The sequence below is a fragment of the Rana temporaria genome, chromosome 1 (genome assembly GCF_905171775.1).
Source record: "Rana temporaria chromosome 1, aRanTem1.1, whole genome shotgun sequence".
In the NCBI taxonomy this organism is placed as follows: domain Eukaryota; kingdom Metazoa; phylum Chordata; class Amphibia; order Anura; family Ranidae; genus Rana; species Rana temporaria.
This window is the reverse complement of record NC_053489.1, coordinates 195,920,513-195,938,704: the sequence shown is the minus strand read 5'-3', so window position 1 is coordinate 195,938,704 and position 18,192 is coordinate 195,920,513. Positions and strand designations below refer to the sequence as shown.

Sequence of the window (18,192 nt, the reverse complement as noted above, 5' to 3'; positions counted from 1 at the left end):
ATCTGCACATAAATTTGCTGAGTGTGTAAATATTGAACCCTTAGGATTTGCCTCAGACCCATTGTAGTGAGGAAACTGAGCTTAATACCTAATCATGGAGGGTTCCTGTGACTCAGAATTTAAGCATTTGATAATTTTGTACTGAATTGCTGGGAAAATGTTGGCTGTAGTTCACCTAAACTGAGGCAGCCGGGTCTAGTATAAATTGTATGCCTGCAGGACGTCAACAGAAACATAAGGAGCAATTAACGATTCAGTAACTTCAACTGGGCTGAGACAATAGGGTTAATAGGTAAGGATTCAGAGTCTGGCACTGTGGGGGTACCCATGGGTTTTGGTTGACCCCTGGCAGAAATGCAGCAGTAGCAAGAGCAGCACAAACAGGGACTATGAGTACAGAAAACTAAAACTTAAAGACCACAGGAGACTAAATTGCATAACATAACTAAAGACATAATTGAAAAACTAATTAGAAAAAGCAGTAAGGAAAACTACAGCATCATGAAGAAGACAGGAGCTGTAGGTGAACTGTGGTTGGGTGTCCATTCTGGGATTAGTAGGCCCCCACGAAAGTTAGAATATTGCAGGACTATAGGCCATTTGGCTCTAGGTGTACCCACAGCAGACAACTGCATATATTTTATTTGCTTGCATAGTTTAAATGCCTGCTTAATGAGTTGGCTTTGGGTACATTTTAGTAATGTATTTGTATATATATATATATATATATATATATATATATATATATATATATATATATATATATATATATAATATAAAAGGCAGGCAGTACCTGGTACAGATCATAAATAAGAGGGAGGAGATGATGGACAGCCGCACTCCAATAAAGTGTAAAAAATGGTGCCTTTTATTCCAGTAAAACGAAAACTACAACAGCATTTGTGGACATTTCTGTTGTACTATCTGCCGTGAATCCCTACGGTGGAAGGTCCTTTGTTGAGGGTAAATCTCTCTGATGGGGGCTATCCTGGTGCTGGAGTAAGGCGCAGGCTAAATGCCTTAAGTCGCATGGGAAGCAGTCATCCTGGGCTTCAGTTATTCTTCTTTTCCCTTAGACTTGGTTAGCTTGGCTGGCTTGAGCTTAAATGAGAGTTCCCTGTTCCCCCCCATGCGGTCCCCGCGTGCACCTCAGGCTGGCCCGGGTGATGGACAGTGATGTGAGCCGGGTGCTTTATAACCTCCCTTCCTCTTCCTAGTGCTCTGTGTTCCACCTGCGTTCCAGTGAGGCTGGCACGGGTGGATGACGTCACCTCTTGCTCGATTGGTCGATTAGTCATGGCTGTGATTGGCTCTCCAATCCGCTGCTTCCGATTGGTCGAAGCAACGAGGGTGGCAAATTTAAACCTGTGGTGGATAGTTTTACATTGTGGCTGTCAGCACATGAGACTGGATGCCCAGGCAACAGCTTAACAATGTGTTTCCTTCACCTTCCCAGCCTTGTGAAATGTAATTAAAGGTTCCTTACTAAGTTACTATTTTTTCCCCTGCAGCCTGCTGACAGTCCCCAGAAGTTGTTTTTCCCTTTGTTCAAGCCTTGCCTAGCTGGTAAGTGGGGGATATTTAAAATAAATATATATATATATATATATATATATATATATATATATATATATATATATATATATATATATATATATGACATTTTTTCTATTTTTCCTATTATATTCTTCCGTAGCCCAGGATGAGCTTGCCTGTTCCTATGCAAGAGGCACTGAAATATACGGAAAGGTGAGGGACACCTAGATGGTTCCTCCTTATTGCCGGGGGAGAGGTCCTTCACTCAGGAGCTACAAAAGAGCAATTTCTTCCTCTAGTGATCATCGTTCTCCCTCACCTCAGGCTTACCACTCCAAGGCAAAGTCAAATCGCAACCATATCCAGCACAGCCTTTCATCAGACTCTGCAGGCCCATCTTCTAGGCATCCTCGACCACCCACTGATCATGGACCAGCTGATTCGGCAGATATGGTTTGCCAATACTTGTTCGACTTGCGGTGCGGTTCCATTACCAACTAAACGCCTTTGTGAGTTATGCATCAAGGAGGCTTCCCAAGCAGGCCAGATGGTCAATGAGGACATCAAGTTATACATTAAGAAAGCAGTGGAAGAAGGGGAAAAGGTCCTGTTACTAGGCCCTTCTGGGGTAGGAGAAACTAATCACCTAAGGAGAAGGCAAGAAGTCTCCCTGGAACCTGGAACCATTAGTTCTGACTCAGAAGTGGACTCAGAGTTTGGTCAGGATATCTTAGATACATATTCTTTTGACTTTCTCTGGTACCCTCATTCATATCTGTGGTCAAACAGGCCATCGATTGGGAGGAAGAATCTTCAAGCATGCAGTAGCCGAGAAAATATTACCCAAATATTCTCATGCTCATTGGCACTGGTCCGCAGATTCTGCCTCAAAACAAGCTTTATGTTTCACCCCCTTCTCAGGGAGCACTCTCTTTGGTAAAACGCTAGAAGAGGCAATTCGCCGGTTGACTGGAGGGAAGTCTGGTCTTTTTCCCGAGGATTGGAAGCGTCATCTGCAGTGGTTTTGGGCAAATAGAAGCCCCCGGGATTAGTTCAAGGAGGCCAGGTCCTGTCGGCCAGGTAAATAGTTTTTGTGCTTTTCATGGCGACCTTGTGGTACCTTTGCTGATAAATCCAAGCCTAAAGCCTCATGGCTTTTGAAAGGGACAGGCTGAACAGTCAAAATCTGTCAGTGGTGTCAACCCTACTTACAGCAAGAAAACTTTCTACTAAGGTCATCTATCACAGAGTTTGGAGGAGATTCTAAACCCTTTCCACTCAACAGGGGTTTTCGTTCCAGACCCCCTTGGTGGCTAATGTGCTGTTATTTCTTCAGTCCGGCCTATATGCAGGCCCCAGCTACAATACCATTAAAGTACAGATTTCGGCACTGGCAGCATTAGTCCGTTGGGCTAAAGATCAACTCGTTATCAGGTTCCTCTAAGCGCTCATCAAAATTTGGCCCCCGATTCGTTCCATGTTTCCAAGGTGGGACTTGCCTCTATGTACTGAAGGGGTTAATGAAGTCACCATTTTTTCCGCATTTGACCAGCTCAATATATTTTCTAACTTTGAAGATGGTATTCCTGACTACAGTGGTTTCTGCTAGGTGAGTTTCAGATATTGCCGCATTTTCCTGCAAGAAACTGTATTGCATGTATTTCCCAGAGAGAGTTGTGTTACGTCCTCCAAATTTCTTGCCAAAAGTCTCTTCGGAGTTTCACTTTAAATGGCAGTCAGTACTTCCAGCCTTTTTACCTTCACCTATGGAGGGGTCAGAATTGCACAAGTTGAACCTGAAGACCATGTTACAGACATATTTGAAGAGAACAGAGGCATTCCGAAAATCTGAGGCTCTCTTTATATGTCCAAATGGCCCCAGGAGGGGCATGCCGGCCCCCCCAAGGGTCATTTCATCATGGGTGGTGAAAACAATTCAGACAGCATATTCACTAGAAGGCCTCTCCCCTCGCCAGGAGATTTGTGTACATTCGACCAGAGCAGTCTCGTCCTCTTGGGCGGCCTGGTGCAAGGTATCAGCAGATGTGGTCTGTAAAGCAGCAAGCTGGAGTTCTCCTAATACTTTCATTAAGCATTACAAGCTAGACGTGGCATCTTCCCAATTAGGTCTCATGGACATGAACTTCTGTATTGTCCTCTGCTCTGTCTAGATTAGTTAGGTCCCAAGGTTGTGCTGGTATGAGGCTGAGTCAAGAAAATGGAAAATTGTTACACTTACTTACCGTAAATTTCCTTTTCTATACAGGATCAAGGAGCGGGGTTGACCCGAGGTTGTGCTATCCTGAGGCAGAGCCAGGAAAGGAAAATGATGGTAAGTATGGATAGCAATTTTCCATTATAATAAAGCACACCATATCTGGTTACCTCCCTCAGTAGGTTTCTAACACTTCTCTAAATGCAAGTTCCAAAACAAATGCTTGCAAGTCTAGGGTGCATCATGCTACAATGTTTTATCCTCTAGAACTACCACTGAACGATGTCTGAAATAAAATACTACTGACAGTGCCCAAACAGGCGTCTGAAAGCCTTACTTTTGTCATTTTGCAGAAATAAGCATCCTTATGAATTATTACCCAGGAGAAGGCAGGCTGTGGCCAAGGGAAACAAGTACAGAAAGCCATAACTCCAAGTTGTTGTGTAATGGTGATGAGCAATTATTATATCTCATTAGTCACTGACACTACTCTACTAAATGCTGATATCTGACCACAATACATCATTCAGGCAGCATTGAGCCATGCAGAAATATTAAAGTGGAGGATACAGCAATGTTTATTATTCAAGTAATTTTGTCCTTCTTTATCATCAGATGTGATTGATCTAATTGCTGTGACTCATATTCTGAAATCCCTTCATGCTTTCATGGGCTGCTTACAGTAATGGCTTCAGTGATGGATTTTAATGTTCTCAAAAATCTTGCCTGGTTTTATATTTTTGCAATAGAAATGAGTTGCGTTTTTTAGTTTATGCTAATTTACATAATAACTGTATTTTAATGCCAAAATAGCACTTTCTGCACTTTAGCTGATGCCCCAGGGGTGGGTTTGGTAGAATGGCCTGTAAATAACATAACAGTTTACCCTTTTTATCTGATAATAATATTGGCATAAGCAATGAATACTGCGGAAACTCTCCTTAACAAATGTTATCAGATTTAATATAGCTAAAGTCAATGCACACTGAACTGACGTGCTTCCTAGCTGAACCCAGTGGAATTCACATTTCTAGCTTCTAAATGATTTAAAGATGTTACTCTTAAATCCCGCACAGTAAGTACTTATCTGTCGCTTGGAAAAGATTATGTTTCTAAAGCATCATTTGAAGCAAGACCACATGATAAAATCAAAGCACTTATACTAATATATGCAGATAAATGGAAGCATGAACTCTGACGCCTGAAGGTAACTTAAGAAGATTTAAATGCACAGTGGAGTAACAGTTAGTACTGTGGCTTTGTGGCATTGAGTTAACTTCTCACAGGACATTGTGAGAGCAAAGTTAGCAAGTGGAATCTTTGCTTATAATGCTATCCATAAAGTGGTACAGTTAGTTTCCTCCTATGTTTTATCAAACATATTAGTAAGTTACTTGACTTTCACACAAACTTCTGCTAGAGTGTATGACCACACTTGGGATCTGGCCATCTGCATTTTGAGATTTATTCCATGAAATTCTACACCTCTAAGACACCATATTGTCTGCTCTTACCATCCCATATTATCTATATACAACCTCAAAATGCATACATTTTATTCTTACATGTAGATGATGATGATGTCTCAAGTTAATATAATAGGATTTAAATCCACACTGGTGTAGTAGTTAGCACTGTGGCTTTGTAGTACTTGAACCTGAGATTTACTTCTTGAAATTCTACACTTCCAGGTCACCATGTTGCCTGCTGTTACCATTCCATATTATCTACGTACAACCTCTAACTCAATACATAGGCTTACTACACTTTTGGATTTTATTCTATTTCTGTTATAATATATACTATATCTCACAAAAGTGAGTACACCCCTCACATTTTTGTAAATATTTTATCATATATTTTCATGTGACAACACTGAAGAAATTACACTTTGCTACAATGTAAAGTAGTGAGTATATAGCTTGTATATGTAACGGCTCTGATGAACAGGAGCGAACCACAACTGCGGTTAGCAGGGATTTCAATGCACTTCTCTATGTTGCGTGAGAATTCAGTATTGGGCCCCAGGCATCACTCCACACAAACAGGAGTTCGGGGGATCTCTACATCATCTCTCTCTCACATAAAGAAAGGCGTTGAGCTACTAAGGTTGGACATATTACAACATGCGACCAGACCTTAGCGTTTAAAATTATACAATACACCTGAAGATTCCAATGCACTGCTGTATGTACAGTGATTATCAGGCGTCACTCCAATCAAGGAACAGGAGTTTGGGGGTTCTCTACATCATATCACTTTTTTTTTTTTTTTTTCAGAAAATCCAAGTTTATTATAATGTATAAACAGGTACACAAGTATTTGTAACAATGGGTCAACATTCCCCATACATTCTTTGGCAAAAAAACAAAAAAAACGATCATGGTTATCCAGATCTACTCCATTCCCTCTCAACAGGTGAATCCCCCGGCATGAGCATACAGAAATATACATTCCGCCCCTGTGCATCAAAAAGCATAAAGAAAAAAAAGCAAAGCAAAAGGACCTTCTATATGGATCGTACATCTGCTAGGTCCCAATTGGCTTCCCCCCCGTCCTTCCCCTCTCATTCATACCCCCTGCTTTGACGCCCCTGTACTCAAACTGTGCATGTTTCACCATCTTCCAGCCACCTGTCCCATACTTGAGAAAATTTTTGCGGTCTCCCTCTATGTGTATAAATCATTTTCCTGTAAGGGAGAATAGCATTTACATCCTTTTTCCAATCCCTCAGCGTCGGCGCCTCTGTTTGCATCCATACCTTGGCCACTGCCTTCCTAGCCAGGAATAACGTTTCAGTCATAAAGATTGCTTGGTACTTTTCTATGTCCACCTCGGGCAACAGTCCCAACAAACACAGCTTTGGGTCCATTCCCACCGGGGATCCCATGTTATCATGCAAAAATTGAGTCACCTGCAGCCAGTATGCTTGTACATCCGAACAGTGCCGCGCACATGGGACACCTAGGGCTCCTATTGGTCCGAAACTTCGCCACTCTCTGTGGTGTGATGTATGCCTGGTGTATTATATACAGTTGAGTTAACCTGTCTGATAGTTTAGGGGACGCAGCTTTAACCCCCTCCAGCACCTCTTCCCATTCCGTGTCCTCTATGGGGCCTACGTCTCTCTCCCACTTTAATTTGGCTGTCTGCGCTATCTTGCTCGTCCTACGTCTCCTAATGACATAATAACAGTTGGAGGTGAGCCCAGTGGATTCCCTCCCAAAGATCACGTCTAACACCTGTGGGGCACTCACATCTATACCTGTTGGGCCCAGCTGGGCTCTAAGTGCGTGCCTGAGTTGTAGGTATCTAAAATGGAGTTGCGGGGGAAGGGAAAATTCCTCCCTGAGTCTATTGTATGGCTTTGGGCCCGTGTCCAACATGACCTGGGAGAGATACAGTATCCCATACGCAGCCCATACCCCTGCATCTGGGACCGTGTCTAACTCTGGCAAGGAACTATTTTTCCACAGCGGGGTATGTGTATGTATGTGACTCTCTCCTTGTTTTTTAAGGCCGACATCCCATACCTTTTGATGGTGCGCTAGCATTTCCGCCTCAAATCTGGTGGTCCTACATCCCCCATGACCTCTTCTAAAGATTGCCTGTATAGGAGTGTGTAAAGGGCTATCCGGCTTATTACATACTAGGGACCTATACCTCTGCGACTCTGACGTGTTAAAATAGTAGAAATGCGACAATTGCGACGCTATGTAATAATCCTGCAAGTCAGGGAGTGAACACCCCCCTTCTGTGTTCGGATTTTGTAGTATACTCCATGCTAGCTTATGCCTGCCTGCTCCCCACACAAAAGAATTTAAGATAGCTTCTAGTTGTTTAAAAGTCTTAAGGGGTATATACAGGGGAGCATGCCAAACCATGTATAGAATTTTGGGCAGTAGGATCATCTTGATCAGGTTTATTCGTCCCATCACCCCTAGTGGTAGTTTCGCCCATGCCTGTGTTCTTGCTTTAACCACCGCAAATAGCGGTTCCACGTTCAAAGGGACATAATCTTTAAGATTCCTTGTGACCATTACCCCTAGGTATTTCACTTCAGCTACTCTCTGTAGTGGCAAGTCATGGGACACTGCGGGGGGGGGGAACTGATCCAGAGGGAGAATTTTGGATTTATCCCAATTAATCCGTAGGCCTGAGAATCTCCCTACCTCTTCTATAATAGTCAGTGCTGCTCTTAATGAGGGGCCCTGGTCCTCCAGATATAAAATTGTGTCGTCCGCATATAGGCCGATCTTTTCCCAGGTGTCTCCCTTCCTGAGTCCCACCACCTCCGAGCTATGTCTGATGGCAATCGCCAATGGCTCCGCTGCCAGCGCGTATAACAGCGGAGACAGGGGGCATCCCTGTCTCGTACCTCTCTCCAGGGAAATCTGTTCTGATAGCCACCCATTTACGAACACCCTTGCCTTGGGGGTCTGGTATAGTAACTGCACCCATTTAATAAATCGCGGACCAAAACCATAGCACTTCAGACATTCCCACAGGTACCGCCACTCGACTGAATCGAATGCCTTGGCTGTATCCAAAGCAACTACCACCCGGGTTCCTACATTGTCATGCTGCGCTTGAATGTTCATAAATAGCCTCCTGATGTTCATTGCTGTGTTCTTCCCTGGCATAAACCCTGTTTGGTCCCCGTGAATCAGTGATAGTATCACCGTATTTAATCTAGATGCCAGTATCTTAGCTAAGATTTTAATGTCCACCGGGAGTAAAGATATTGGCCTATAAGATTCTGGGTAGTGATGATCCTTGCCCGGTTTAGGAAGAACAATTATCTGTGCTTCCTGCATAGAGGAGGGGAGGGTTCCCAATTCAAATATAGAAAGGTATAATGCTCTCAATCTGGGGATTAGTGTTTCTGAGTACGTAGTATAAAACTCTAGCGGGAGGCCGTCTAGACCGGGAGCTTTGGACTTGGCCATCTGCGATAATGCCGTGGCTATGTCCTGGGTGGTGATTGGGGCTTCCAGCATCTGCACTTGTACCCGGCTCAGCTTTGAAAATTGCAGTGTGTGCAAATAGGCTTGTATTTCCTGTGGCGTGTGTGTACTTTGGGATCTGTATAGTTCCTCATAGAAATGTCTGAACCTGTCAGCCACCACTGGGGGGTCCGCAACAATCGAGCCATCCGGCTCTTTCAGTGAGACCACCACTGGTGGCCTATCCTCTAGGTGTGCCAAATACGCCAGCATCTTCCCTGCTTTCTCCCCATGCTCATAAATTCTAGCCTTACTGAAAAATATACGCTGTTTGGCCTTTTCCATATGTAGCTGCGTTACCATCCTGGTCTGCATTCTTACCTTGGTCAAATTCTCTATAGTGGGCTGATTATTAAAGACAGTCTCTAGATCCTGTAGTGCGCCTTCCGCACTATTCATAACCACTTTGGAGGTCTGTTTAAGCCTGCGTATCCTAATGTCTAGAACTTTACTTGCCTGAGTCTTGAACACATCCCATCGGGAATTGATATCTGTGTAACCCTGGCCCTCCGGAAGTATGAACTGTAGTTCCCTCTCTATGCTCTCATGGTCAGTGAGGGCTGTCAACCAAAAGGGGTTGAGCCTCCACCCCCTCACAGGGGCCCTGTCTGGCAGTGATACCTGTACCCAACAAGGCGAGTGGTCGGACAGAGCCCTAGGAGCAAACCCGGCCCCCCCCACCCTCGGCAGCAGGGTTGCCGAAACCAACACGTAATCAATGCGAGACATAGTAGCATGGCTGGTTGAATGGCATGTATATGCCCTACTCTTGGGGTTCCTTTGTCTCCACACATCCACGACCGCAAATTCTTTCATCAAACGTCCCAGTCTGGTCAGACCGGGGGGCCCCACATGTCCTCCCGGCATTTCTGGTCTGTCCAGGCTAGGGTCCATGACCATATTGAAATCCCCCATCCACACAGCCGGCACCGTCGGGTGCTTAGCCATGAATGCCAACCCCTGCGTGACAACTTCCGAGCTGTATGGAGGAGGGATATAACATGCTATCAGCAACATATGCATTCCCCCTATACGTGCATATAAGAATAAATACTTCCCCTGCTGATCCGACTCCAGTGTAAGTAATTCAAAAGGGGTGGCCTTTGACACTAGCAAAGAGACTCCCCTGGAGAAACTGGAATGGGTACTATGATAGGCCCATCCAATCCACGGGCGCTTCAGTGCAGACTGTAAATGACCGGTGACATGTGTTTCTGTTAAGGCAATAATGTTCGCTTTTTGCGCTTTAAGATATGCTAGGGCCGCCGTACGCTTAATTTTGTTTCTCACCCCCCTCACATTCCACGTCAGAAATTTAATAGAGGTCATGGTACCATGAAATTTAGCTTACGGGGTCGGATCTGCAGCACACCCATCCCATTCACCTGTGTATTTTCCATAAATCTTTGGACATCCCATTTTCCTGTTTTAACATATTTACTTTGCCATTTCCCTGCTATAAACCACATACTCCAATACAACAACCGTTCAGGGTCCCAACAGTGGCCCTGGTGTTTCTCAACTCCCCTCCCCCCACCCAGCCCAGCACCTCCCCAACATGGTGTGAGCATACATTCCCCAACCAACAGAACCCATATGAATAAAAAAAAGAATACTTCTTCCAGCAGATAAATCTGACTGGAGGCACGGTTCTTAGGTCCTGTGTGTATCATGGCTAAACCATTATACACTCGTCTAACGGGACGATTGTTCACTGAGCAATTCGTGGATTCGAAACGGGGAAAACTCAACATATCCCTAATTGTTCCAGGTCCTTTGCTCCTCTGGCTCATCAAATCCAGCGCTTTTTGCCTTCCCCACCGCTTTATGAAATCTGTTGCAGGATCTTGCTCTTTTCCACCGTAGCAAAACAGCATGTCTGTGAGGGGCCATCCGTCCCCCCCCGAAAAACGAAATTAAAAAGGGATTTACACCCCCCCCCCCCCCGGAGCCCCGGGGGGGAGGCATCGCATGTTCATAGGCCAACACCAATATCATCTCCCACTCTTCCCTGTGCCTCATGTCCATGTCCCACAAACAAAATTAACTCCCCCCTTCCCCATGGGAGATGAGGGACAAACAGATAACCAGGTCACAGTCTATGGGTCACTTAAGTCCCAGCAGCGTATCCCTTCTGTACAGTTTCACACAGGATACGGGGGGGGGGGGGTCCACCATTCTCCTCTCCTCGTGCAGCCTGTCCCCAACCCCCCCGTGCGTTACTCACAAGTTGCCGATACATGCCTCACTCCTGTCTCCCCTTCCGATCCAGCCATTCAGCTGCTGCTGCCGGGGTGTCGAAAAACAGTACACGACCATCTTCTTCCACTCGCAGTCTGGCGGGAAATAACATGGCATACTTTAAGTGCAGCACACGTAGGCGGCGTTTCGCATCTTGAAAGTGAGACCTCTTTTTCTGTACTTCTGCAGAGAAGTCCGGGAACACTGCTATCTGTACATTCTCCACCCGCATGTTCCCCTTCTCTCGGGACAGTCGCATAATTTTATCCCTGTCACGGAAGTTCAGGAACTTAGCAATAAATGTGCGAGGAGGTGCCCCTTCAGGAGGGGGCTTTGCTGGAATCCTGTGCGCTCTCTCCACCGCAAACATGGCGGAAAATGCCTCTCTGCCATACACTTTTATCAGTAGCTGTTCCAGGTATTCCGCCGGGTCTCTGCCCTCTGTTCTCTCTGGTATCCCTATAAAGCGCAGATTACAGCGGCGGAGTCTGTTCTCCATTTCGTCTTGGTGCGCGTGTAATTGTTGTAATTGGCGCTGCACCCCCTCCGCCGCCCGTTGCATGGGATACAGCACATCTTCTGCAGCTCCTATGCGTTCTTCCGTCTCCTTCACCCGCTCACGGACCGCAGACAGATCTTGCCTCATGAGTGAAATGTCAATTTTCACTTCGTCGATCTTAGTCGTCAGCGTTCCCTGCAGCACCGCTATTGCCTCCAGCACTTTAGCTGTCTCTGCCGCATGGCGATTTTCTCCCGAGGCCTCGCCGGCGCCATCTTTGGCCTGCTCCTCTCCCCCATCGTGGCGGTATTTAGCCAGTTTGTCTGCCGCAGCATTTGTTTTCTTCGGTGGGGACATATCTCCTACTTATCCCTGCGCCTCCAGACGGATTTCTAGGGAGTTTAGTAGCTAAAATAGTCAGCCAGGATCCTATACAGGAGTTTCAGCCAGAGGAGCTCCTTCTACCCACGTCCTACTCCATCGCTTGCCAGGCCACGCCCCACATCATATCACTTTTACATAAAGGAATGCATTGGGCTACTAAGGGAGCAGGTATGAAATACCTTCGAAGGTGCACTAAGCTATCCCAAGCAGTAGATTAGTAATAACTAAGCTAGATTTAAATACAGTACTAAGGTAATGGCATTAAGTGAAACAGGTAATTCTAAAGGAGTAGTTGTTACTTATCCATTTTGCAGAGGAACTGTTTAACAGCAAGGGTTTCTTTAGTGCAGGGTGTCCTGGTGGAGGATAGCTTGGGGTGTCCCCAGCAACTCTCACAAGGTTAGCAGCGCAGCTCCAGGAGTGGGATGCCTCCAGGTCCAGGGAAGGATGGTAGCTGTAGCCTTAATAGTAGCCTGCCAGCTACGGCCGACAATAATAGAGCCCCGCTTTATGGGGCTGGATGCCTTTATAGGCAGTATTCCAACATGATAATGGACCAGAAGACACACAGTACTCATGAGTCATTCCGGAGATGTGTGAACTGGCTCCATAGAGAGACGGTCACGATCTCCTGACATGCAAATTGGTTGTGGAGAAATCTGCATCCAATTCGCAATAGTGTGAACCCAGCCTGAAGGATGAAAAAAGTATTACAGGAACACCAATGTCATCACAGTGTGAGGATTGCATTTGGCACCCTTAAGAACCAAAACCTCTGTTAGGATCATTTCCTTTACACAGAACATTTATCTTTTACCACTCCATACCAAGTTTAGAGTATACTCTTATTTGGGTGGACCGTGTCTTTAGTGAAGATTAGAAAAAAAAAATATCTGGTTCATAACTGAGGGGAAATGCCTGTGTGCTTCTGTCCCCAATAGCCATAGGCCTACTGTGCCCATTGGGAAATCAGGAAATTACACACTTATAGGACTGGTTACTAAAACAATACCCAAGACCTCAAAGCGCTTATACTGTATGTCTGTTCTAAGCCCCTATGCAATTTGTCATGCACATCCAATTACACTGTCAGGAAGCTCCAAAGGGCATCTCAGGCATTTCAGGGCTGCCACACCAACAGTGGTTGGGTTGTGTATTGACTTTGCCTCCAAACAACAATCAAAAGTGTGTAAATGCAGTGCCTTATATATCAAATTATTTTTTTGAAAAATATTCTGAATATAGAAGCAGCAACCCAATGACAATCAAACTGTAATTGTCTTGTTGTGAGTGGGTAGTCCATGCAGATTTTTGTGAGTCACTTTGATAAAGGAATGCAAGCAAAAAACGATAAGCGACCAAAAAGCAGATGAATAGCTTTTTAGTAAGTTTTACATCTTTCAATGTTCTCAGTAGACCCTGTTGCTTTAAGTCAAGTAAAAAGTTACTTTAAAAGACAGAGAATGACAGTTTTTCAACACTAGAAACATACCTGGTGTCACTAGGTTTAATCTGCTTGTAGTGTCGATGCATTGTATGGTACAGCAATCCAACAATTGTCGTACGAACTTGAATAAAAAAAGAGTTAACAGAAAAAAATTATACACATGTCTCACCTAAACATGAAATATTCTGTTAATTAAAGATTCCTTTCAACACATCACACCATCTCAATAATTGACAACATTGTGTTGTGAAACGCAGACTCTTTACATGTTGGAAAACATTCTTTACATTCTACTTGTACCACTCCTTTCCTGAGCTATCTCTCACAGAATTATGCCAAGTCCAGCTGAAATCTGTTACAGCCACCTAAAAACCCAATAGTGGTCTCTAAATATAGGAAACTGTAAACAGGGGGAAGAGATTTGAAACATAACTTGAAATGGCTTTTCACATAATCTAACAGGGAGAAAAGCAATGATGTGGACAGATGTTTATTTTTTGTAAAGGAACACTTTGTAGGAACTCAGAAGGAAATGATACAGAAAGCTAGAGAAATGATCTATGAACAGCATTGGAGATAACGAACTGTGATTTGAACGGAAGAGGAAACAACCCAAGACTTTGCCAGGTTTCCTATAGAAGATAAGGTAAAGTTAAAGTTAGCCACATTATTGTTTGCAATGTTTAATCTCACCTGTATATAATAGTGTGTACACAAAATGAAGGAATGCAGCATTTGGGAGGAATAGATGGTATTTTCTTGAAAAAATATCAAGAAAACTAGGCACCAGTAGGCAATTCTATCTACCTGACCTTCCATTTTTGAATTGTTGCATTAGTGCAGCCTTACTTCTCAGGCCTCGTACATACGAGGGGACAGTCCGATGAAAATGGTCCGCCGGACCGTTTTCATCGGACATGTCCGCTGGGAGATTTCGGTCTGATGGCTGTACACACCATCAAACCGAAATCCGCGCGGACAGAGAACGCGGTGACGTAGACGACACCGACGTTCTCTATCGCGCAAGTTCAATGCTTCCACGAATGCGTCGAATCAATTTGACGAATGCGCGGGATTTCAGTCCGCTGGTTAGACGTACTAACCAGCGGACATGTCCGCCGGACAGCTTTCCAGCGGACATGTTTCTTAGCATGCTAAGAAACATTTGTCCGCTGGAAATCTGTCCGCTAGCCTGTACACACGATCGGATCTGTCCGCTGACACTGGTCCGCGGACCAGTTTCAGCGGACATGTCCGGTCGTGTGTACGAGGCCTCAGAGATCGCTTCATTTATTATTATTATTGTGTTCTTTCTGTAAAAAGCAGAGGTGTTACACCAAGTTCAAGGATATACAGCTCTCCTGTCTACTGCCTGAATTGAATGCTCATAACAGACAAAACTAAAAACTTAGTTAGTTGCCAGTTTTGCTCTTCTTCAGCGGCCTGTACAGGGTTCAGTTTATTGACTGGGCAACTACAATAGGGGCCCCACAGCTGATATTTCTACTCAGGGAGAGAATATACCTCCACTCAGGGAGAGGATAGGGAAAGAATATGACTGAATAATAGCAATTACACCTTCTCCCAAGAGGTGGGGCTGAACAATTACCATAGTTGAAAGGCCCATCTTGACAGGCTTTAGAATTGTGTCACTAGGCAAATGCTGGTTGTTTTTTGGTTAACTAAAGTGATAGTAAAGTCTAGTTATTTATTTATTTTTTGTTTAGAAATAACAAATATGTTATACTTACCTGTAGTGGTTTTGCACAGAGCAGCCCAGATCCTCCTCTTCTCGGGTCCCCCGCTGACGAGTGATGGAATTCACTAAAATAGACATCCCTACTCCAGTGATCTCTACTTGCTACTGGGTCCTGCTCTCATCACCACCCCACCTCTCCAAATCATCTAATCAGAGTACACTTTGCACTCATTGAGAAAATGCAAGGCATTCTTTAAATGGCACTCGCGCTGAGCGGACCCAGGATAAAGTGGAGATCACTGAAGTAGCAATGTCTACTTCAGTGATTTCCAGCTTATAGGAGCATTGGACATGTACAGCATTTACATCAGTACGTTGGTCCAGGGTGGACCAGTGTAACTATGTAAAAATGTACTATGCCTGTATTTCTTCTTTAAGTATAAAAAGGAGAATTAAAGTAGAGATATTGGTACTTAAAACAATCAGATTCAGGTAAAAAAAAAGCAACTAATAATTATCCACTGTGACCCACAGTTTGTTTAGTGTGCCGCTCAGTCACTACAGGGAGTAGTGTGGGTGATGCTGCAACCACTGCAGGAATGCCAGCAAGGGATGGAGCTCGTCCAAGCTCCTATAGTCACTGGATCACTGGATCCCCGGTGTCACACATCCACAGAGTCCTATAGGGGTATGAGAGAGACAGCCTCAGCTTGGGATTCCACCAGGCCATGCCTCCAACACTTTTCACCCCAACCCAAGAGCTTAGCTCCAGGGGTGGAGTGAAGCATGTTGGGGTCATGGCCTGGCAGGAGCCCAGGCTGAGGTTGTCTCTGTTATACCACCATAGGACTCTGTGGATGTGCAGCACCAGGGACCTTTCCTCTTTTCTTCCAATAATTATCCACATTGGGGAAGAGGGAAGACTGAAGGCATAAGTAATTTCCGTTTTTGTAGTTTTCTCTCACATGTAGGGATAGCTTGACAAAGGAGCATGCTCCAGCCCAGGTGCTCATGCTCCAAAACGCGCTGCGAGCTTGACTGGTGATGTCATCACGCCCGGTGCTGTGATTCAATGTGCGCCCATGCCCTTGTTACTCCCCTCCATCTTTGCACCATCCATCCGGCTGAGGTAGCAGGAGCACTGGTGATGACAGCTGTAGTGCGAGCTCCGGACACATGGTGCACACCGGATGTTTGATATGATTAGATGTGCCTAAATATATCTCCCTACATGTAAGTGTTTTTTTATTGTGTTTTCATTAAAGTATCCTATGGTCTACACTCAGAGGCACCTGTTCTGTTTTCTATTTGTTGTTTCTCCATTGTCCAGTACATCAGACTGGGGGGAGGGAGATGACTACAGAAACAGCAGTCATTGCTTACTATGGTCACTCATCAGGTAAGCGAGAGCAGTTACCACCAGTTTTGAAAAGTGCAGGTGAAAAATACTTTAGCTATAGAACAAATGGTAGTACGCAGTGGCGGGTGGTGCTCAAAATTTTTGGGGGGGTGCAAACAAACTGAAAAAAAAACATCAATTGCAGCCTCACTGTGCCCATCAATTGTAGCCTCACTGTGCCCATCAATTGCAGCCACTGTGCCCATCAAATGCAGCCACTGTGCCCTCAATTGCAGCCAGTGTGCCATCAATCGCAGCCACTGTGCCATCAAACACAGCCCCTGTGCCCATCAATGGCAGCCACTGTGCCACTCAAACACAGCCACTGTGCACATCAACTGCAGCCACTGTGCCATCAAATGCTGCCACTGTGCCACATCAAATGCTGCCACTGTGCCCCATCAAAAGCTGCCACTGTGCCCTTCAAATGCCGCCACTGTGACTCCCCCCACCCGCTCTCTGTCTGCCCAGCACTTACCCTATCTCCGTGGCGGGTCAGGCAGCGGGTGACAGCGGCGAGCTAGGGAATCTTGCAGCGGGTGAGGCAGCGGCTCCTGTGTCCTCCATGAGTCTCCTCCCCTCCACCTGATAGGCATCCAATCGCCGAGCCTATTCTTTCAGCCAATCAGGTGACGGGTATCAGACCTGTGTTACCTGATTGATGGAAAGTTGGTTCAGTGTTAGAAAAGCGAATTGTCATTCGCTTTTCTAACACACCAAGGTGGACTGTGAGCGCAATGCTTGTAGTTCACCTTCTTTGAAGCCTATTAGAGCTTATGGCTTTAATCAGGTGCTTCAAAAACACCCTCCACCGTTGGAATTTAGGCATCAGACGTGCAAAAAGGGGCACCTGAATAGGGGGCGCCTGAATAAGAGATGGCGGCGGGCAGCCATGAATATATTGATGCAATGCATGAATCTATCCATCTACATAGAGGGGGTGGCTGGAGAGAGGGGGCGGCACCCGTGCACCCCTAAATTGACACACAGGCACTGGTAATACGCTAATGCTGGATATTCAAACCTCACTGTTTGTCCTTATGTTCTTAACACTGACAACATGACAGTGATCACAAGCAAAACAACTTATTAACTGCTTTAAAAAAAAGTGCTAATGAAGACATGAGAGATTTAAGAGGTGAAGTTATTCTGCACTGGCTTGATATGGCAGTGCCACCACCCCTAAACATTCCCTAATGTCGATAAGTTCAGTAAGTTAATTTTTATTTGAAATTCAACTTAATTAATGTGCATAATATCAATATGTCTCTAAGCACTTCACAGAGTACATTTATCCATTCCAACCTGTCAATTTAAATTATTACCACACCGTATTGTCTTTGCACTCAAAGATGTAATATTTTGACCATGTACTATGCAAATCCAAATTGTACCCTAACTATTCCAGTTGGTCAGATTCTGTTCTGTAAATTATTTGAATATCACCTCATCTTTCCAATTGGCGTTGACTGTGCAGCTGCCTGGTGATTTCTGGATGACAAGCTCTGAGTTCATTCAAAGTGTAAAGAAACCATCATGAATCAGAGACTGGTAGCACAAAATGCAAACATAATGGCACCTTATTTTAAATACATCACTGCCACAGTGGCCTGCTAGGCTTGGTGATTTAATGGAAAGAGAAAAAAGGAGCCATCGTTTCTTTCAACAAATTCATTGCCCTTCTGATGAAGAAAAGGTTAGGTTTAAAAAAGATATATCAAGTTCCGCAGCGCAAAGAGATATAAATTATTTAAATTACTTTTTCA

The 18,192-nt window shown here is 44.8% G+C and overlaps 1 protein-coding gene across 2 annotated transcripts in view; it reads right to left on the bottom strand.

Annotated features, from left to right (window-relative positions):
- The window catches only part of ADGRD1 (adhesion G protein-coupled receptor D1), an 802,257-nt gene that overhangs the window by 619,819 nt on the left and 164,246 nt on the right, over positions 1 to 18,192 (bottom strand). For both annotated transcript variants that reach the window (XM_040347511.1, XM_040347515.1), the window contains one exon: positions 13,374 to 13,449. In XM_040347511.1, the coding sequence (XP_040203445.1) occupies positions 13,374 to 13,449 (76 nt within the window). The remainder of the gene's footprint in view (positions 1 to 13,373; positions 13,450 to 18,192) is intronic.